The 22502-nt window shown below is 40.2% G+C and overlaps 1 protein-coding gene across 8 annotated transcripts in view; it reads right to left on the minus strand.

The window, feature by feature from the left end:
• The window catches only part of ZNF521 (zinc finger protein 521), a 229421-nt gene that overhangs the window by 121601 nt on the left and 85318 nt on the right, over positions 1–22502 (minus strand). For all 8 annotated transcript variants that reach the window (XM_058831748.1, XM_058831746.1, XM_058831742.1 and 5 more), the window contains one exon: positions 12067–15419. In XM_058831748.1, the coding sequence (XP_058687731.1) occupies positions 12067–15419 (3353 nt within the window). The remainder of the gene's footprint in view (positions 1–12066; positions 15420–22502) is intronic.

The following is a 22502-nucleotide window of genomic DNA, read 5'->3' on the forward strand; positions in this document are numbered from 1 at the left end:
TGCATAGAATTTTATTTGCTTTGATTTTATAAATAAAGCAAAACAACTAATAACCACACTACTAGAGGATTTACAGTTCTATTCAGAAGTTCATCAAAAGTATGCAGAAAATACTTCTGTGTAGACTTTTGTGCCCTGTGACTGAGTTACTGATAAATTTTTTTTTCTATTCCCTAGCCTCATTATATTACTTGAAAATGAACTGCATATGCTACTTATCAGTTCATGCTCCACCTCCTTGTCAAAATCATTCAGTATTTTATCACCTGCCTATTTTGTTCTGACATTTCCTCAGTTTTGTACTATCAGGGATTTTCATCACCTTACTACTTATTCTTTCTTCCAGACTACTGATATGCTGCATAAGTTCAACAAAATTGGTGCAAATAATGGTTCTTAAGGCTTTCCATTATTTACACCCCTCCAAACCAACCTGCTTCAATTCACAAGACTCCTGTGCTTTCCATACCCAAGATCGTGTTTCTTTTCTTTTTTAATCAAAGAAAGTATCTCTCCCTACGCCTTACTTATTCACCCAACAGATTAGTCTTTTGTGCTATACCATTTCAAAAGCTTTGCTAAAATCCTGGTAAATCATGTTTATAGGCTCCTCTGTCAGCACTTGTGGCTATTCTCTCAAAATACTCTTTATTGAAAATTTTAAGCATGATCCTCCCTCTGTGAGTCTTTGCCCTCTATCCTTCATTAAATCCAAACTTTCTTCTATCATGTCTTTGATTAGCCCTCCTCTTCTGTTCCTCACTCTTTAAATCAAGCCCACAAACCAGTAACTTCATGTCTAAGCCTTATATTCCCTGTTAAATGTTTGTTTAGTGGCCTGTTCCCAGGTTGTTGATGCTTCCTCTTAAAGAACACAAGTTTATCTGCTTAATGTTTCCCTTTATCGTCAGCTCCTTTCATTGAGAATTTTGGAACGGATATTTTTGTATGTCATTTATTGTATATTATACTCCGTTATATTACCTCTAATCTGTACTTCATTCTTCTCCATGGGGAGGATATGCCACTAGCACAATAACAAAGCATTTGTTTAACCATACTGGTTTCCTTGATTACATATACCATTTCTGGATCTCCTGTACCCCTGCCCCTTTTAACTTTCCCTATATGAAATAACCAAAATATCATTTATAGCTTCTAATGCATGGCATCTGCAGTCTTAGGCTTGCAGACATCCCTAGTTTGTTCTATACTCCTTTCACACTTCTCTTCTGCGCCCTATCAAAAACGGTCTTGATGTGTACCTGATACCCCACCAATAACCTCCTGTTTACACCTAATTACATTATTTGCCCTTGTCATGCTACTGAAGGGCACTTCCAAGGCTTTTTCCCCTCAGTTTTAGCACAGACTGAGTGTATGGATCAATGACACTGAGACAGCCTGCTGCTGTCAAAAAGGAGTGATACCACACCTCTCACATCCTCTAATTCCCTTCTCCCATATCAGTCATTCACTCAGTTTCCCTCACATAAGGGGTGGAGTTAATTCAACCTTTTAAACTGACAGAACAGCAACCTGACAAGAGAAAAAGAACAGCATCCAAAAAAATAATATGAAAATAACAAGTTAAGACATTTAAAACTTGCACACTAACGACAGCAATTTGCCAGTGCTAACTCCTAATGTTGCCAGCTGATTTTTTTTTTTACATCATTATTTTATTAAGCATTAGCAGTGTGCTTGGCCCTTCATGATAGACAAGAGCAACCACAGTCCTAGCTTTGTCCATTTAGCCATTTTTCATCAGAGTTCAGATTAATTTTGACAGTACCTTAATTGAGGATTTCTTTTCTATCTTCCTGGATGCTTATTTTGTCAACCTTAAGCTCTTAGAAAACTAAGCATATGTTAGCCAGTTTCACTGCATAGTTAGTTATTTATCTTGCTTATGGGGCACTGTCATCTTGCTTTTTTCTTTTTAATTGACTAATTACCAACTCTTGCAATTGCTCACACAAAACCCTTTCATTAGTATTTCCTGATTACTTTTAAAAATACATTCATGGAGATTATATGAATTTTTTTCTGTTCTGTTTCCATTTAGCAAGGTCTTAAATTATAATAGGGTCTGAATGTACATGCCTGTGGAAAGAATACAATGAATCCCATAAGGTAAGCAAAAATAAAAATGGAAAGTGGGGGTTTTTTTTCTCATTTCTTTCATTATGGTTATTGTACTTATTGCATACACAAAACATACTGAGTCAGAAATACAAAGGTTCATGTTAGCAGTCCTTACTTCTCTATTCTGCTTGAATTCATGGTCTGCTGTTCTATCCTTCACCTTTATTCTGGATTCTGTATTTAATCATGCCTGCCTTCAGTGTCTCTTAGTTACAAACCTTTCCCTCCCCTGGCTGACGAAGAGCATTAGCTTGCAATGTCTCACATCCCTACACAGAAAAAAACATATCTTGCCACATTTAAAAACTATATCTTTTCCCTTTGAGATCTCTAATCCTTTAACTCTCTCTAGGCCTTTCAAACTCAGTACTGAAGCGATATACCTGTCAGAAAAGTAACTCTAAAACCTGTCAGCACATGGCTGTATATTTATTTTCTTTCTCAATTACTTCATATTAGGCTTACATAGTTTATGAATACAAACAGCTTAAAGTGCTGTGAATTTGATTTGGGATCTAAAAAGCAAATACACTTCTTTCTGTCTTTCTGTGTGATGGCCTGATCCTGGGTGAGGCTGATTCTCTGAGCAGTGCACATGTATATGCTGAGCAGTGCTCAGGAATTTGGGGCAGATTGTGTCAGCAACTGAACTTTCTGTCAGCGTCCCCACCCCTTTCTGTCCCTTTACATTGCACTTAAAACCAAAGGTGATGGTCAGCCTGAGACCCTCTGAAGGCCTAGAGCTGTTAACCCATCCAGAGGCATCCCAACAATCAGCATCTGTGTCAGGGGCACTGTATGGCTATGGACATTGAGGAGGAGCTATGACCAACACCACACTGATAATTCTGCAGATGAAGTGGCATCAAAGTACAGGCAACAGAGCTTGACTTGGCAGGTCTGGGACTCAGAAAGCTGATATTCTGAGTAAGCTGATATTTTTTCCCTTTTAAAGTTGTTTTTTTTTTTGCCTTTTTTTAAAAAAGGCATACTGAGACAGACTGTCATTCAATAAAGCCACTACATTCTTCACCAACAATCAACAACAGATGTAGCCCAATAAAATTAATAGTTTGCAAGTACGCACAAGAGAATACTCTTGTCTCTTTTCTCCATCATAGATTTTGTAAAAGCTCTCTGGATTTTAACAGAAAGGCAAAATCAGGAGCTTTTTATATACCTCTTTTTTTATATATACCTTTTTTTTTTTTTTTGTAATTTGAACACTACATCCACTTTTCTCCCACTCTATGGAGAATTAATGTTGACTAATTTCACTTTGCAGAGTGTGACTTAGGACCCTCCCCCTGCCCTTAATTGTCCACTTTTAACTCAGACTGAATTCTGCACTATTACTTACCAAGATAATTTAATCCTACAGAATAGAACTTGTGCTCAAAAATATGCAACATTAATATTAATGTACAAACAGAAATATATTACTCATACATAATATATAAGAAATTAATTTTCATTGAAGTATCAAGAGAAGGAGTAAACCCCTTAGATCCTTCTCATGCAATTAGCTCTGCACTTGGGGAAGTCAATGGGACTTCACAAATGAAGGCTTCACACGATAACATGGGCAAGACTGAGGTTTTAAAAAGGCACTACAAAATATGCCATGAACAGAGTCCTACAATCATTGCTGTGATTTCAGTACTACCCTCTATGGATACACTTAGGCCACATCAACGTTAACAAATATACTGGTAGCATCTGAGCTGGCACACAGCTGCTGACATTGCAATGACGCTTGACTGTGTGCCCAGTTGAAAAAACCACCGCTGGGGCACTGCAGCTGCCCAAGGAAGTGGTGTACCAGCAAAACAAGCACTCTGCTCAGCCACTCTTCAACACTATCCACAATGATTTGTGTCTAACTGTTTTTTTCCTGTGAAGACATGCTCTCCTCTAAGGAAATTAAGGGAACTTCCCAGAATTGTCCTATTTCATAATCTTTTACTTTCACATTAATTCTTAAAATACCAGTAGTTCCTCTTAGGTATCCTGTAATATCTTTTTACGTGGGGCTTCAGTCTACTGTTTCCTTATCTAAAAAAAAAGATTGCAGAATTTGTTTCAGATGCAAAATGCCATGCTTTTAGGTTTGGAGGACTTTGACCACTCAACCACCATCATACAAACCAGCTGTGAAGCAGGGAGCATACGAGAAATGAGGAACTATGATTAAGACTGATAGTTTGGGAAAATCACCCAGTGATGCAGACATTCCCTGACTAGGCCTGTGAGAGAAGCACCAAGCAGCAGAACAGGATCAATTGCAAGTTGGTCACTGTCTGTGATGGTTGCAAGGATTTTTAAGCAGACAGCCATCTTCCTATAAGCTGGCTCTAAACCTATTCCAGCCATCAGAACAGAAACAAAGATTGTTGTAGCAGTGTTAAAGCAAACACAGAAGGAAATTTAGAAGCTTGAAGTCTCAGATCATTCTTTGTTGGTGAACCACTCTGTCTCCTACTGGAAAATGTAGAGAGAAAGAGGTGGCCTTCCAGATATGAAAAGTCATTAAATGTACCTTTTTAGACAGAATGCTGTGAAACATCTGAATAATAAGAAAAAGAACAGAGGCATTTTAGCCCAACACAGGACACCAAAACTGTGGACATATGATCAAAAGGATGAATAACTCCCTTCTCTTCTACCTCTCATCTTGTTTTTAAGTACACAATCAGCAAATAACTTTGAAATGGCTGCATTTCTAAGTGGAAGTAGACACTCTTCAAAGGCATTTCACAGGCATTAAAACTGATTCCTAGAAGTGCACATTACTATTGGTAGCACTGTACTGAGATGCTCAGTATCAGGGAGGGCCCTGCCCTTTTATTCAGTGACTTATGGAGCCATATACCAGCAACAAAGGTTTAGCCACCAAGGAACAACAGGGTAACATCAACATACATCTGGTAGATGGGTCCAAAGGTTGGAAACCAAAGAACAAAATGGGTGAGGTTGATCTCTGGGGATCCTCTGGTCCAGGCCTCCTGATCAAGAAGGGTCACCTAGAGCCAGACCACATCCAGACAACTTATGGGTAGCTCAAAGGGATACACAACCTGTCTGGGTAACCTCTGCTGGGGCTTGGTTGCCCTTGCAGAGTTTCCTGATGTTCAGAGCGAACCTCCTGTGCGTCCATTTGTCCCATCAGCTTCTTGCCCTAGAATCTCACAAGATGAGGGTGGATGCTAGCAAGAGAAACAAGTTTGCTGCCATAGTTGCCCAGCAAAATATGCTGTATAAAATAGTACAGGTCATATTTACCGAATAATTTGTATATACAGTGCAGGAAACAGTATAAATGAAAGATGGCTTTGGTAGGAAAAAAGGAACCTCACAGTTTTGAACCACCAGGCGTAAGATAGACTATCTGATATCACAGAGCTTTGGCAGGCCAAAGAATAGCATCCTTTAACAAGATACTACAAGTCAGGTGGTTTTCTTATGTTCATTTTGTACATCTTCATGAAACAAGCAGTACCAGGGCTACATACACATTTTAAATTAATGGTTAACCTATTTTATTTCTCTCATGACAGAGTAACAAATTTGGGTGTTATGTTTGTTGTACGAGACAAAGTAATACACACATCATATATAACAACTTTATTGAGTAGTGCTGAAAAACAGTTCTCATGTACAGTCACTTAAGAAGCTGGCCTGTGAGTATCACAAAAAACAGATCATAGTTTTCTCCTATAACTTCATGTCTTGTGTTTGCTTGACTTTCGCATAAAAAACAAGTCTAAATTTCAGCTACAGCCATCTTCCTGGTTTGGATCTCTTAAAGGCCTCCTTCCTATTTGGATTCAATCAACTGCTGGGTCACCTTTATTCCCAAACATTGTAACAATTTCATAGGCTTTGAGATTACTATTAATCAATGAATTTTTCCCTGAAATTGGCCAATACTAGTCCAAAAATAAGAAGTAGAAATGAGACAATCCTCTAGAGGTATGCAAAACAGCAGACAAATAGAGATATGTCATGATTTTCTGTGTCTTCTTCCTAAAGATGATCAGGCTAGAAAATAGTGTGAAATTTCTTCTTGTTTCTACCTAATTTTGAGATCAGAATACAAGCACTCATCACTACTGTGATTTTCCTCTGGGGCTGTGCAGAAATTGTGGCATGCTACACCAGTCAGTTGGCCAGCAGGCAGGCACAGGTACAGGGAAAGCCCCAAGAGGATAGTGGGCTGCACAACTGAGCTGTAGGAACATACATCTCATGGATGTTTTGTCTCATAAAGCTTTGCTGAATCTACATTTGCCCTCTCTAGAGATCCTTAAGGACTTCATTCACATTCCTCTGTCCCTCTCTTGTTCTTCTGTGTTTCCTCAAGCACGCATTCCATCCCCACTCCACCCTGGTTCATTTTACAGAAATCTTGGTTTAGTACTCTTGAAAATTTTGGAGAACAGTATCCTTTCATCCTCTCATGCGAAGTTTTCCATGGATGTGAAGAAGATGCCTCTCCAAATTCCCCATCTGAAGCCTCTGACAAATAACAAGACAGACAAACTGCATTAGATTTCAATGATAAGTGGATAGGAAACTAAGAAAACTAACTACAATTTTCCCCCTTGCTTCTGTTCAGCAGCTCCCAGCCAACATATGGCCTTCCTTTCACAGACTGAACTCATGGTGTGTATGAGGTGGGAAGTTTGAAGCTCAGCTTTGGTAGGATTTACAGCAACATGGTAACAATAATGTTATCATCGTAAAATTCAAAGAGGGCTATGATAGCTCACCACCAAAACTGTTAAGACAAAGAGAGGAGAAATCTTTAAGCTGGATCTTATCAGCCAATTCATGGTAGTGGCACTACCAGAAATTAAAGCATAGTGCAAAGTGGAGGTGACATACTGAGGCACAAAAACCCCAGGCTAGCCCTTCCTAAGAATAGATATGGTCACACTTTAAATAATACTTTCCTGAAAGCAATGTTAGAAGGATGCCAGAAGACAAAATTGTTATTTTTAGTGAACTCATTTTGAAACTCCAGAAGCAGAAAATATGTTTGTCACAGATTAGTTCCACAAACAATTTCAAAGCTGAATCTTTGTGCCAGCAACAAACCTTCTTTACCTTTTTCTGTCCCTGGATCCAAAATACAGCATGAAAATCACTTGTTCTGGGCCTGGATTCACTGACAGGAAACCCAAGGCACTACTTATGTTTACATTACAAGTTTATGTGCTTATTCATAAAAATCCTGTAGTCAGAATGATCAGCTTGGATTGCTGATGAGGAGGATTATTTTAATTTCTTTATGTATTTCAATTAAATGCGTGAGTATTGATTTCAGTGCATTTTTTCAGTTAAAAGCACTGTGATTTATATTGCTAAAATGCTATTGCTTGCCCTGCCAAAAGCATGCATCTGGGAACATTTCTGGGTTGCTTACAGTCTTTTCTCTCTTCTTTCCGCCTCTGACTGCCAGTGCATGCTGTTGAAATAAACCAGCTACTTCAAAAGGCAGTTCCTGTTTTCTGTCTTTGTGGGTCTGGCAGTGTTTTGAGAAGTGGGGGGAAGAATAGTAAGAGAATAAAGGTAGATTCAGGGGCCATGAATAAATAAAGAGAAAAAAGGTGTAATGATAAAAGAGTACACCTACCTTAGCTCCATTCTTTCTCCCAGGGTGCTACCATTTCTGGATTCATCTGAGGTCGGAGAAGTTGAGTTTCAAGAAGCCAACAGCTCTCCACAGCATCTGAATTTTGTGACCCCATCTTTGCAAGCTCATTGTCATCCTGCACTTTCACAGCTCCTTCCAGAACAGTGCTGTGATGTGCCCGGTGTCCCCTGCTGTGACACGCCCATCCTGGCATACAGCTCTGCACAGCCACAACAGGACAGAAGAGCAGCCCCAGATTCACTTATTCTGCTCTCCAGCTGGTGTGACAGTTGCTAGCCCTCTCCTTTGTCCAGAATTTTTGATACTCTCCGAAATAGTGGGTTTCTGCAAGTCTTTTGCCACACCTAAATAAGCATCGTCACTCCTGAAATAATTTGGCCATGTACTCATGCTGCTCCTTCTCTCCTCAAGACCAGAAAATTGAGAGCATTCCTGTATTATTAATGAAGTACTGTCTGCATTGCCACAGGTAATACAGTATTCACATGAGCTTCACATTCATGGAACAAAGTGATACAGAAGCAATTACGCTTCTACTCTGAAAGTTCCCAACTGAACCCCAAACTGAGTGCAGTTGTACATGCAGATACTCAAGCATAATTCAGGTTTTACCATTAAACTGTTGGTGTAAACTGGAGTCCATTCCCTCCTCCCCTGCCAGCTAAGAAATGGACAATATAATTTATTGCACCGTTATGCTGGTGTGATTCAGCAAGTACAGAAGTCTTGAAGCTTAAGAAGTGAGGGCACACTTTCTGCTGAGTCAAGTATTCTCTTATTAGGTGTCTGACAGTGTATTGAGGAGGAACAAGAGTCAAGGCCACAGAGTTTTTCTTGAACAGATTTTCATCTTCCAAGTGCTTTACAAAATGTGTATTGTAAGTAAGCATGGAAACACGCTTTCCAGGAATATCTATCTTATATTCTGAATAAGGAAAATGAAGCAGAGATGTACAAGCAGATTTGGCCAAGTCAGCAAAGCAAATGAGTGACAGAAAAAGGTCTCAAAAGTTCCCAGTTCACCAGCATACCAGACCTTGTTCTCTGCTTTTAGACAGTAACTATCACTAAGGCTATCACCTTAGCCTAAAAGTGTGCTTGCAGTGTGATTCAAGATCTTTACTAGAAATCTACAACCAGCTGAATCCAGCACCTTATTAAAGCTCAAAGATTAACCTGCACATGTACACATTTTAGAGCTCTTTCAAAAGCTAACTATCCACAATCTGCCTGTTTAAGTCTGTGTGATAACTTAGGGGTACTAGATTCAGCAGTGTGATGGGCTTAATAAGTTTTGACCTGCTCCTCGACTTATTATAACCAATGAAGGGCACTAATAATTTTCCACACCAACCAGAAGGTACCTTTCAGTGGAGATGATTCAGGTCAACATTTTTCACTCAGCAAGTGGGGTAAGCTCAGCAGGTGACAGCTCAGCAGGTGACAGCTCAGCTGAAGACATTATACTGTGGTAAGGTAATAGCACCCTATCACATCACTGAGAACAGACTAAAAAGGTAAATTTTCTGGTTCAACCATGAGAATACCCAGCAAAGAAGCTAGAAGTGACACTCCCAGTGTGATCTTTTATCCCAAAAGGGTAATTTCAAACATTCTTATCATTGAAATCTATTACTGAATAGAAAGGGGTATTCAGCAATATTAATGGTCTGACATCTCATATATGCAAGATGCCTATTTTTCTTGCCTTACGACTGAAATATTCTTTATATATAGGTTGAAATCTCAAATCATGTGATTCTCAGTAATGCAAATGAAACTTTCACTCCTTGATATTATTAATACTATTTGTTGAAAAATTCCCCAAAATTGCATGCTTAAGTAGCTGTCTTCAACATCCCATTCAGTTCAAGAAACATCCTTCCAGTGAAGTATGAAAGCCAGTGACTAATAATAAATTTTTAAAATCCAATTTTTTTTACTGTTTGTATTATATGCTTATGTTTTTACTTCTCTCAGTCTGGACATTCAATCTATAGTTTTAAACATCTGCACATTATCACTTTCAATTTTGATTCTCATTGCTACATCAGTGATGCTTGCATCACTAGAATTTGAACCACTACATCTGCTAGAAAAACTAATTATCTTTCAGGATTTTACAAACATTCATTTATGGTTTCCAAAACTACTAATGTGCTATCAGGGATTTGATTGTTTTGTCTTCCCATGAGAAAAGAATCTGAAAGTCTACATTACTGTGTGGACACCATAACCATAGACACTGAAAATTCAGTTTACATCCCAAGAATAGAGGTGGGGGGCAAATGGTGATTTGAAGGAGGCAAACGCTATCCACAGATGTATAGTTTAAAGGCTTTTTCATCTTAGATACACTTTTATATAAAAATCAAAATGATTAAGAAGAGGAATGTGTTGCCAATTAGAAGTATAACTAAGAACTCTGATTATACCCGATCCAAGAACAGGAAGATTTACTAATGACACTGAAGGTAACTGATCTTACAACACAAAGGACTCCCAAATCTCTTTTTGTCTAGTTTACAAGCAAGAGAAAGACAAGTTGCTAACATCTTAGCATGGTAACTGACTTAACACATGATTCTGATTGTGCTTGAGGTAGCAGGAATTGCCTTCCAACATGACTGGGAAGAGGGATTTCATGTAGTCACTCAGTGTAAGATGACAGAAACAGAAACCAGGATGACTCTGAACCTATCAAAAACATGCAGCTGGTAGTCCTGTGGTTCCAACTCAGCAGCAGTGGGATCATCAGTGGCCTAAAACACAGCGAATGAGAGCCACTACTCTTCCCTCTTCTTGAAAAAAATGGTTTTCCTCAGACCTCAGGTTCTCAGTCTAACAGCCTTCCAAAAATTCCACACCAATCCAATTTCTCAGGTGTCCCATACCACCCAAACCACACCATGCACAAACTGGAGATAAAGATGTTATGAAAGCACAGGGCCTTTCCCTGGGAGGTGCATCCTTCTTGGTACTTCATCCTGAACTCTCAGCTCCTATTCTCTCTTCATGGCACTCCAGGCTCTGTGCTACCTCAGTGTCCTTCTCTCAGTCTATCTTCATCTATGTGCTCAGAAGCTCCATAAACACTTACCTCTTGGTCCACATATGCTGATGTATCCTCACTCATCCCTCTCTGCCTCCCTCCTGCCCTCCAGTTTGCACAACACTGTTAGACGACACGCTGAGAGATATCTATCCCAACAGATGGGCACAAACAGGGAGCGAGGAAGGTGATGGAAGAGCAGCAGCTCCCTAGCCACAGGGTATCCATACACGTTCACAGCAATGGGTCGCACCATGCTCGTACCGTTATAAGCTAAAAGCTTCCTTGAAATAAAAGCTGTTATTTCTTAAAATTTGCTTCTGCTGAGTTTTTAGGCTTCCTGAATTATAAGATGCAAGATATATATACCATGCCGAAGTCATAATGCAAAATACCATGCCTAAAATATTACCTCTAAGTCATTCTAATGGTAACATTTATGAAGATAAACAGATTCCCTTCTCCCAGTGCATGACCCCCCTACCTCCCCACATACAGGTGTCATTACTTGGTCACTGGTGACAGAGGAAGCAGATTATATCTTGCAAGAGTTTGATGTGTACTTTCTAAGTTATGCTGCATGATGGAATTTCAATCATCAGGCACTAGGCATTTCAGTGACATCAAAATGTTCTTCATCAGGAATAGAAAGAAAAACAACAAGCAATTGCATCCAAAGGACTGATTTCCCAATTTACCTTAGGCTAGCATTGCACTTCTACTTAGTCAAAATATGCTATAAGAGGGAAAAATGAAAGTCTACAACACAATTAACAAAAATACCCTCAATTTGTTGCTCACAAATATTTTTTAAAAAATCAACCCCTTATGCCAGCATTTTGGCTCACTGTGTCTACTCCTCTGTCATTAATGCTCTCTGCCGTAAGCACAACTCCTAGCTAGGGATTCCAATGCGTATGGGAGCTAGGATAAGATTCCAGATCTCAGTTGTGCTGGCATGAAGATAGGTCTCCTCAGTGATACAGAAGACAATATCCTAGGGAGACTGGAATAAGTCCTATTCCACAAAATTCAATCCAAGATGTAAGGCATATCAAGAAGCAAGTAATTGCTAGCTAATGGCTGTGGATGGATATGTAACATGGATCAGCCTAAGCATTTCATGACAAGTGACAAGACAGCTTGAAAAAAGAGGGATTTTTTCCAAAAGGATGGAAGGTGTCAAGAGCAAAGAAAAAAGGGTTACCTCTTCAGTTTGGGAGGGGCTGATTCTAGGCATTGGAGATACTTGTGGTGTTTTCAGCTGTGTACTGTTGCTGTCTGGAACAAGCTCTCTGTGGATTGACTGAATATGATTTTGGAGTTCAGTTTCTGATTCAAACTTTACATTGCAACTAGAACAGCGAGTCTTCAGTCCCCCTGCCTTGCTTTTGTTCTCAATGGAACTTAAGTTCTCATTTTGGCCCATGCCTTGTCTGTTACTGCTTGAAGGGATGTTGACACTTGGACTACCACTTTTACTGAGATTAACACAGCTAGCACACAGACCATATGGCAGACCGTTGATGTCAAGTTTCACTAAATCCTGTTTGGAACGGAATTCCTTCAGGCAAGACGCACACTTGTACAGTTTCTGGAGATGCTGTGCACGTCCCGTGGACTGCACGGCAGAACCATTTCCAGTTTTCTGCATATGGAACGTGCCGTGGATTTTCAGTTCCAGCGTGGAGGTCACTGTCTGCATGCACACCACACAGCGGAACCCCGTCAAGGAGTTCCTCAGGTCAGGGTGCATTTGGCAATGCTCTAAAAATTCCTCCTCACTCTGGAGGGGCATCTTGCAAATCCTGCAGTTTCCAGTGTCCAGGCTCTTACTATGTGTGACCTTATGTTCAGTAAGAGTCAGAAGAGATGGAAACCGCTCACCACAGATAGGGCACATATAGTGTTTCACTGGTCCCAAGTGTGTCTGCATGTGCTCTCGAAGCCCATTTTCAGAGAAGAATGTTCGAGAACATACATTACACTTGTAATTCCCTTTAATGAGCTCAGCCTTTTTCTTCACTATGGCGCTTTCTCCTGGTCGAATGTTGTGGTCTCGCAGCTGGTGATTCTGCAAGAGAGTCTCCATGGTGTAAGCTGCTCCACAAATGTCACAGCCATACATAGGCTCAGATGTGTCCACATCTTCTTCGCTGCCATCGTGGCTGTTATGGGACTCCTGGCTATTTGTCAACAAGGTCTGGAGTTCCACTTCCTCCTTCTGAACTTGCTCAGATGCCCCATTCGTTCCACAGTTTGGAGTTTTTGTTTCAAAAACACAATGTTTTTCCCTCAAGTGTTTTTCCAGCAAGATGATAGCATGGAAAGCTTTGCTGCAGAACTTGCAGTTGTACTTCTTGCTGTGCGTAGTGATGTGACACTGCAGCTCCACCTCCGTACCGAAGGATTCGCCACAGAAGATGCACTTGTGTACTTTGCCTTGGTTCTCCAGGTGGTTGTGTTTCACGTGAAGCTGTAGGTCAGTCTCATTGCGGAAATCCCAGTTGCAAGACGTACATCTGTATACCTTCTTCTCATTGCTGTGCTTCACAGCCAAGTGCAGCTGAATGGAGACTTTGGAGTCAAAAACCTCTTGGCACAAGGTGCAGCGGAAGAACACGAATGTATGCATGTCTAGTAGGTGTTTCTGCAAGTCATCCACAGAAGTGAACTGCTTGTCACAGCTTTCACAGATGTAGTAGGTTGAGGTGATCATGAAATGAATGGTAACATGCTTCAGCAGTGACTCCTGATTTGGAAATTCTTTGTTGCACTGAGGGCAGGTCAGTTTTGGCAGGACAGTGTCAAGATGTGTTTTCAAATGAGTCTGAAAACCATCCAAGGAATTATACTTAGCACCACACTGATTACATATATATTCCCCGGCAGGACGAGGAGGAGCACCTCCAACTGCCTGCATCATCTTTAAAGAGGTCTGCTCAATGGTTACAGGAGATAATGGACTCATGGCTCTGGATTTTTTCCCATTGTGGATGTAATTCAGAGCCAGAGGAATGTTCTTATGGTTCTCCTTGATATGCTTGTTCAGTTTAAGAACACTATTAAATATTGGAGAATTGGTACAGTATGAACAAGAATACACTTCCACCACTGGATCTTTTGGGGTTCCAAGCACAGGAGAACCAAAACGGGAACTGCTAAGATCACAATGGACTTGTCTAATATGCTCTTCCAGGGAAGAATCTGTAAGAAATCCCATGTAGCAATGGGGACAAAAGAATGCATTACTGTCCTTAGCAGCAGGGTTGGCAAATCCATGAGAACATCGGATGTGTTCCTGAAGGGTGTTGAGGTCATTGAACACTTCAGAGCAGAAGTTGCACTGGTAGACCATGGCAGGCATGGTAGAAACAATCAGTGCTGGGTCTGGAGCTTCATGGACTTGCTTAAGATGTTCATTCAGATTGTAGAGAGATGGCAATACCTCCAAACAATACTGACAGATATGGGCTTGTTCAGGTTTATCTAAATGCATAGTTTTCAGGTGTATCTGCAAAACTGCAAGGCTGGAAAACAACTGTTTGTTGCAATAAATGCAGCTATAAGTAACTTTTGCCTGTTTACTTGAAGGACCAGTGATATCTGGCACTTGCTGAGCTGCCCGCTTCCTTCCACGACCTTTTGGTATGGGAGGAGCTGTTTCCACCATTGTTGAGCTATCCACTGAGAGATTTGAATCTGGGGTAGTGCTAGAGACTGATGTGTACCCCACAGTTACCAAAGATGGGCTGTTGCTGTGGTTACATGACTCGGGCTGCTGGTGACTGTCCATGTGGCTGTACAGCTCCTCCACAGTATGAAAGCTCTCAGAGCAAATGCTGCATGAATTCTTCTTCTCACCATTATGAGCCTGCTCCATGTGATTTACTAGGGACGTTTCCTCTACAAAGAGTTCATGACAGTAAACACACTGAAGAGCAGATCGGTCTTCATTAGGGGAACACTCAGGGTGACATTCTGCAATGTGCTTCTGAAGATCTTCAGGAAAATCAAAGCCTTCTTCGCACTGACTGCATTTCTGAGTGTCCTTCATTTTCCAGTCCTCCATCCGGGAAGCGGACTGGGAACCATCTTTGTTCCTCTCATGAACCTGCATGTGTCCATGCAGTGAACTTGATGACAGGAACCCACGTCTACAAATGGCACACTTATATGGCTTGTTGGATGTATGAGTCTTTAAGTGAATTTTAAGATGATCGCTCCTTGAGAATGCCGCGTCACACTCACTGCAGTGATACTTCTTGTCTCCCGTATGAAGCTTTATGTGGCGGTCCCTGCTCCGTTTGTGTTTGAAGAGACGGCTGCAATATGTGCATTTGAAAGGGAGCTTGTCACTGTGACTTTGCTCGTGGTGCTTTAAGTAGCTGAGGCGGCTGAACGATTTGTCACAGAACTGGCATGGATAGGGTAAACCTGGGCCTCCTTCCTCTTCTCCAAAATCACAGCCTTCTCCATGGCTAGGGGAAGTCTGATCCTTGCTAGAAGGCGATGATGCTGGCCATGAGCAAGAGGGGTCATCCTCGACATCCACTCCATCTGAAATGAGAAAGAAACATGCCCACAAGCTTAATCCTAAGAGTCAAAAGGAGATAGAAAATACATATGAATAACCCAGGACTGCTACTCCTAAATAGCTACAACATTAAACTCAGACTAGGACATTTCTTACACTGATATCCAACAGTTTCAAGACCACATTTATTTTTATCATACTGTAAAACATTAGAAGTTATTAAATAGTTCTGTGCCTATATTAACTTTTTTATTGCTTTTTTTATCATTCTTTCTGAGTTGTAGGATATGTATTATACATTGACAACTTTATTAAAATGCAGATTTTAATATATTTAATGTTTCTTTTGTATCTATTGTAAAATTATTTGCATATTATGTGAGCATCTGAAGAGTCAAAGGAAAGGAGAAAATATTACAGGAATGCTTTAAAATTAATACAGTCAACTCACATGTCTAATATTTAAAGGAAAGATTCACCCTGTTTTGCCACAGGTTTGTGATATTTTTTCCTTTGAAGTTGAATCTGGACATAGGAATCTTTTAAAGGCTATTTCTGAGAGAGACTTGGGTGTTATTCTAAACAATAATAGGAAAAATTACAAGGGAGGAATAGGACAACAATATAAACGGTGATGTTTTCTCTGATAAAGTGCAACCAGATTTCTCCAATAATGATACAATTCAGTTACTGAAAGCTGGCAGCTGGATCATTAAATGTTCAAAACAATCTAACAAACCAACAACCAGGATCAAGGAAAATGGGACTGTGTCACAAGGGTCAGCCATGAACAGCACTTTTTTTTTTTTTTAAAGTTCAAGAGGTTGCCCACCATTTCTTCCTTTTTTGCAAAGGCCTCAACCAGCTGAACTTCCTCAGTACAGCAGAACCTGTACTGTGAGGTGATCATAGACAAAGCAACTTGTAAAAAACTGGAAACAGGAAAAATGATAAACATTTATGGTAAAAGCTGAAAGATTTATGAGTTAGTAGGAAAAGACAAAGCAGAAATGCTGGCCAGATAATAAACGGACTAGTTATCTACAGTATTACCTCATCTCTAAACAGGGAAAGTTGTAAATATTTTTTTCAAGAGATGTGCTGTACAGTTTTTGCACATTTTGTTTTAAATGTAGATACCTATACTTCAATGATCATACTGATATTAACCTAAAACTCCTTTAAAAATATTAAAAGAATGTTTGAAAGATCAGTCTACATCAAATAATTCTTCTATTCCTTTCCAGGGCCCATGCTTGAGGTTTTCTCTCCTTTTTAAAAATAAAACTGACTACAGCAACACTACAGAAAAGATATAATAAACCCCTTGAAAAATATCTTTATGAAGGTATTCTTGCAAAGCAGAAAGTTTCCTAACATCTTCAGCCTTCTCTCAAGTAATTTCCTACAACAACACAAAAGTTAGAGCTGGCCTATATTATATAAACAAATTCCAAGCCTGCTTACTTTAAGGTAAAGAGATTTTACTAGATTATCAACCTCTTTCTTATCCACAGGAAACAGATGAGGATTCATTCCTTTCCTGCATCTAGAAACTGATGACAACGCCATCTCACTATCAATGCCAGATGGCAACCATCTAACTCTGAGAAAACAACCAAACACCATTGCTGGATGCCTGCCCATTGACACAATGCTTTTCAGGATAACTTGGACACTGCATGGGTTTTTATCCTCTTGTTTACGTCTTGGGGAGGAGGGTTTCACAAATTAAACACACCTTTTACACACACACACACACATACTATACATCTGTAATTACCTACATAGAAATCTGCACTATTGGTATGTATTTAAATAACAAAATCAAACTCTGGTCTGAGCGACATGTTTTTGAACCAAAAACAATGCTGTTTGTTTATGAAAAAAACTGAAACATAAAAATCCTCCCTTCCAGCAAAAGTACTGTCATCTGCTAAAATGCTTCCCAATGTGCAAAGTTCCTCATTGTCATACACACTAAACAAAACCAGTCAGGTGAGTTTTTAAGATGGTACATTAATGACTGCAGTATTCACAGGAGACTTTTAATGTAAATCTGTGTACTGCCCTTTCAGATTGCTGGATTTGACTTTAAAACTGGAAATGATCAAAACAGTGGAACAAGCATTTACAGAAAAATATGTTAACATTTTCTCCAGCTCTAAATTTAATATTAAATGCATCTTTCCAGCTAGGTCTTTTAAATGAAAAAACCTTTTGTTCTTTAAAAATCCAATATATTTCTGACATACACCCACTGATGGCAGATAAACAGGAATTTATGTCAAGCAACTGAGTGAAGAAAAATAGTCTGTGACTGCCTAGGCAACATATTTCGTAACCAAATTTAGTATTAAAATGTATATCCTATGGAGAAACAATATATTATCATTTAAATGTTTAGAGGAATATATAGTAAGTGTTATAAATAGTGTACCATCACTGACATAGCAGTAAATCTCTTCCTTTTTGTGGCCACTGCCTGCCCAGTTTTACCTATTATACAATTATTCCCCCAGGCTGTCGGGCTGGCAGCAGGGTCAGGATCAAGCGTGGAAAGTGAACATGGCATAAGCAATGGCAGGCCCTTTCCCCCACCAAATTCTTCTTGTTTTCCTGGGAGTCTCCTCAGCTTTTATACAGAGGTGAGGAAAGCTGAGGAGGAAGAATGTAACTATAGCACAGAGACAGTTCTTACCATCCAGCTCGCAAATGGAAATGTGTGCCACTTTGCTGTTGCATTTTTTTAATCAGAGCTCCTACTAATTCTTCAGAGCAATTCTCTTTGTGCAAAAGGGAGAAGAGCAAGCCACTTACAAGTCAGATTTGTATCCTTTTAACTTGAGAAGTGAAAATTTTTCAATCTTTCAGAGCAACAGAAGAACCAGCAAGGAAGGGGGTATTCCGCAAGGCGGAGGACAACAGGATTTTCCTGAGTACAAGCCTAATAATGTCGCCAAGACGCTTTCCCGACTCCCCCCTCACCCCCTGGTATGGCGGGTCAGGGGACAGCCTGTGTGGAAGGGGCACTTGTGGCTGGCCACATGCTCTGGAAGGAGGGACCCTGGGCTACCCTCACAAAGGGCTCCAAAGCCAAGCCCATCAGCTTTCAGTGACCCACAGAAAGGCTCTTGAAACCGTCCTCCTGCAACACAGGAAATGTTTCACTGCAGTGACTTTTGCTGCGCAGACTCTGATCTTCCAACCTGAACGCTGGGAACACTGTGTGCAGTGGACTACTGTCACATTAGAGCTCAGTGGCTGGGTAGGAATGGATCTGGGGACAACAACCAGGGTAACCAGTAGTTACCCTGGAGTGAGGGAAGTTACTGCTGCAGCAGGACGTGAGCGATGGCAATGCCTGACCTGCCATCTCCCCCCCCTTCCCCAACAAAGACGCTGCCCCACAAAATTAAGGTGCAACCTCTAAGAGCATCTCCCCCAGAATGGCAGCAAAGTGTGGCTTGCTGCTCTGCACTGAGGCTACTGCACAGGCACAAAGCAAACAGGCCTTGGCCCTCAAAACTGTGATGGAGTAGCTGAACTTAAGGCCTCCACAGCGAGCCAGATGCTTGGGATGCAGACTCCACTCCAGCTTTCCCAGCGGATCTCACTACAGAGCCAGCTCTGCACTGGGGGTAAAGTTTGACCTGCTGTTGGGCTAAAGGGCTTCAAACCCCTTTTCACCCATCACTCTCATAGAAAATGCACTTTGCTGCTACTCTGCACACAGCTGCCTATATATAAATCTGTAGACACCTACACACTGAGCTATATGTCAACATTAAAAATCTGATCTTTAATGTTATAACAAGCTGTTTTAAAATACTCTGGACCAAATTCAGATGCACACATACAAGTTCCCAGGAGTGGTACACATCTATCTGAGGGCAGAATAGGGCTCCAGGTATTTGACAGAGTGTTTATGGAGTTTTAAAATATATTTTCTGTATCGACCTTTTTTTTTCCTTCAGCACTCGCTAAGTGCTACTTACTGTAAATGCCTTTTTTGTGTTATGGCAAGTATTCTGAGTTTCAATGTGATGCACTTAACATGTCCATGTAAATTTTTAATTTTTGGAACCAGTCACTTCACACTCGCTGACTCTTAAGAAAGCTCTAGCACTCACAACCAAAAAACTTTGCTGAAAATCGGCTACAAGGCCTAAAAGTCTATTTAAAGATGCAAATGTGTGTGAATAGTTAGTGCAGATGTTTTTCTACACCAACTCTACTTGCTGAGTTTCACCATTTCCATAAAGCACATTAAAACAAGTGTGTGAACACTCTGAGATGAAAGTACCAAGCACTCCTGAGACTTCCAGTGGAAAGTAGAGCTGCCTGACTTTTCTCCAAGCAGACAGGAATGCCCATGATTCAGCAGCCTGAGTAAATAAAAGAGGTCCTTATTTCCTAATTCTGCTGGCTGGCCACACTGCAGCAGTCTCTGTGCTGCTGCCAAAGGGGATGCAAAACTGGAACTACACCCAGCAGCTGAAGGACTGTCTTTGTTAGCCAGCCAGGCCTTCCTGACCATCTTCTGGCAACAAAACTATCGTATCCTGCAAGGAAGACCTCCATCTCAGGCTTGATAATTCTCTAGTCTGCCTAATAGGACGAAACAACAAATTTTGCCTGGTCTGTGTTGGAGGTGGACAGCTGGAAACTCAGTTAGTAGCAGAGTAACACCTGTTCTGTAGCATTGATGGGGAAAGTGCTCACTAACAGAAAAGTGAAGCAATACCAGAAGGAGTTATCCCATGAAAGGGGGGGAGGAAGGGGGAAGCACAAGAGCACAAAAGCACCTCTGTGGAGTTAACAGCCAGCCACTCATGTGCCAACCCCAGCAGACGAGAGGTCTTAAAAGTGATCTTATCCCTAGTGCTGCTGACTGAATTAACAGAACTGCTTCAGAAAGATGTAACTTAGTCACCAGGAGGGTTTATGACATACAGATGCTTTTGCTGGAGTAGACTTTAGGGCACTTGCTTTATCATGTCTTATTTTTCTGTATGATTTAAACATGTTTTTGCTGCCACTAGAAAAATGGCCATATTCCTAAAGCAAATGTCAGCTAACCTTTATGTGCCATGATATATTGGGGTCCTCTGATAGAACAGAGTTTACACATATGAACAAATTAATATTTTCAATATCCTGTAAGCAGCAGTTTTCCATTTTCCCCATTTTGCTGCTCAAGTAACGGGCACAGACAAGCTGGAATGCTTTGCCTCAGGTTACAAATGTAATCTGTGTGAAGTAGGAAACAGAACCTGCATCTCCCCAGTCTGAGCCATTCCTGAAACACAGAGCTGGCAAAATGCTTAAAATGTTGTATTTGACCAAAGAGAAAGCCCAGCAGTTGAGATGGACAGACACCCCCCAGCTCTGGGCCCAGCTGATACGTTCTCCCTGCTTTTCTCCATAACAGTAACGGCAGACTGGTGACACAACTATCCCCCAGGACCCCACCCAAAGTACTAAATAGCAAGGTTTCTTTAACAGGTAAAAAATAATTAGTTACATACAATGGTAATAGGCACTAAAAATGAAAAAAAATCAAGTACACCAGGCAGCAGCACATAAACCTGTATATTCCATACTGCCACTGGCACATGGATTGTGAATGCACATGTGTGCATTTTATGCATTGGGCTGTTATGTAGTTATTATTTGTTGTCCTACCACCAAAGACCTGTTCATATGCCAATGCAGAGACTTATATGTGCTTATACACACCAATTGAAAAGGATGGAAAACTCATACAAATGTACAGCATTGCTAATTTACCAAACAGCATGCCACAAGGTAGAACATAATTTGTAAGAAAAGAAGGACTAAATAGCAGGTAAGTAGGTAGGTCAGTTAACTGGATGTATGATAAGACTCCCCAGTTTTAAATCCTTGCATTTTTGTGCAGGTAATTGAGTGGAGTGGTTATTATATATCATATAGTTTAGTTGTAATGGCCATTTCAGGTTTTAGTGCTGGCCACATTTTATATTATTACCACCACTAATTGTCTGCAGGGCTACCCTGAAAATGAGATAAGGAATCTTAGGGGAATATGCAGGTGTGAATAAATAGCAAATGAAGAGTTTAGATATTGCTGAAATAAAACAATATTGTGCTGTGTGCTGAACAGATCTAAATAACTAGAAGATCAAAGGATAGTGTTTAAGGATTAGCATGGCTTCAGTGATGGCCTAACATACGTGCCACTGAAACAAGCTATAGTTTTGAAGTTTTTAATAGAAGTACAAGGTAGGACTAGTCTTCAAAGTAATTTTAAATAAAATATACATTATTACATAACATTCTCTGTTTACTTTCAATAGAAATGTACACAGTTTTGGAAAAGCTGAAACTTTAATTTAATCATCACAGTTTTTTCACATCAGTGACCCCATATTAAACTCACTCATTTGTCTCATAACTTATTAAATGGCTTGAAAACTAATACTCTGTAATGGGCATTCAAAAGAGAAATGTGAACTTTAAAAATTATTTATAATTTACAGATGTTTTTTAAAATCTATCAATATTTCAAAACTGCTTCGGGAGCACCAATTAAATGCTTTAACAGTTAGATTACTGGGGGAGAAACATACAGGGACTCCTGACCAAAAGAACGGAGACAGCTGGTAGGGAGGTTTCCCCATTTTAAATTTCATAACCAGAGGAAAGGCAGCTCCTAGAAACAACAAATAAGTCACTTTAATACCCCACAAGAAAAACCTGCTTGCTTTTATAAAATGCTTTTAATGCCTACATAAGTAGTTAACATTCCTGTATTGCTCTCCTAAGGTAACCTAAGGCTCCAGCTCCATTATGTCTTCTTCAGAAGACATATTACCATTACATATGTAAAGAGGAGCATAAATGTTTTCCTTGATTGTTGCTTAAAGTTCATTTGAACAGACGGAGCCCAATGAATTCCATCTTCTGCAGCCAAATTAAAGAAAATGTAAGCAGTTCATATTCTGCTCCACCTTTCAAATCATACACAAAACCCAATTTGCAACTAGAAGAAAACACAGCTACCCTTATGCTTGTTTGAGGAAGCTGGCATTTTGTGCCTCCATAGGCAAAGAGAAAGCGTA

This window comes from Poecile atricapillus, chromosome 2, assembly GCF_030490865.1.
Source record: "Poecile atricapillus isolate bPoeAtr1 chromosome 2, bPoeAtr1.hap1, whole genome shotgun sequence".
NCBI lineage: Eukaryota > Metazoa > Chordata > Aves > Passeriformes > Paridae > Poecile > Poecile atricapillus.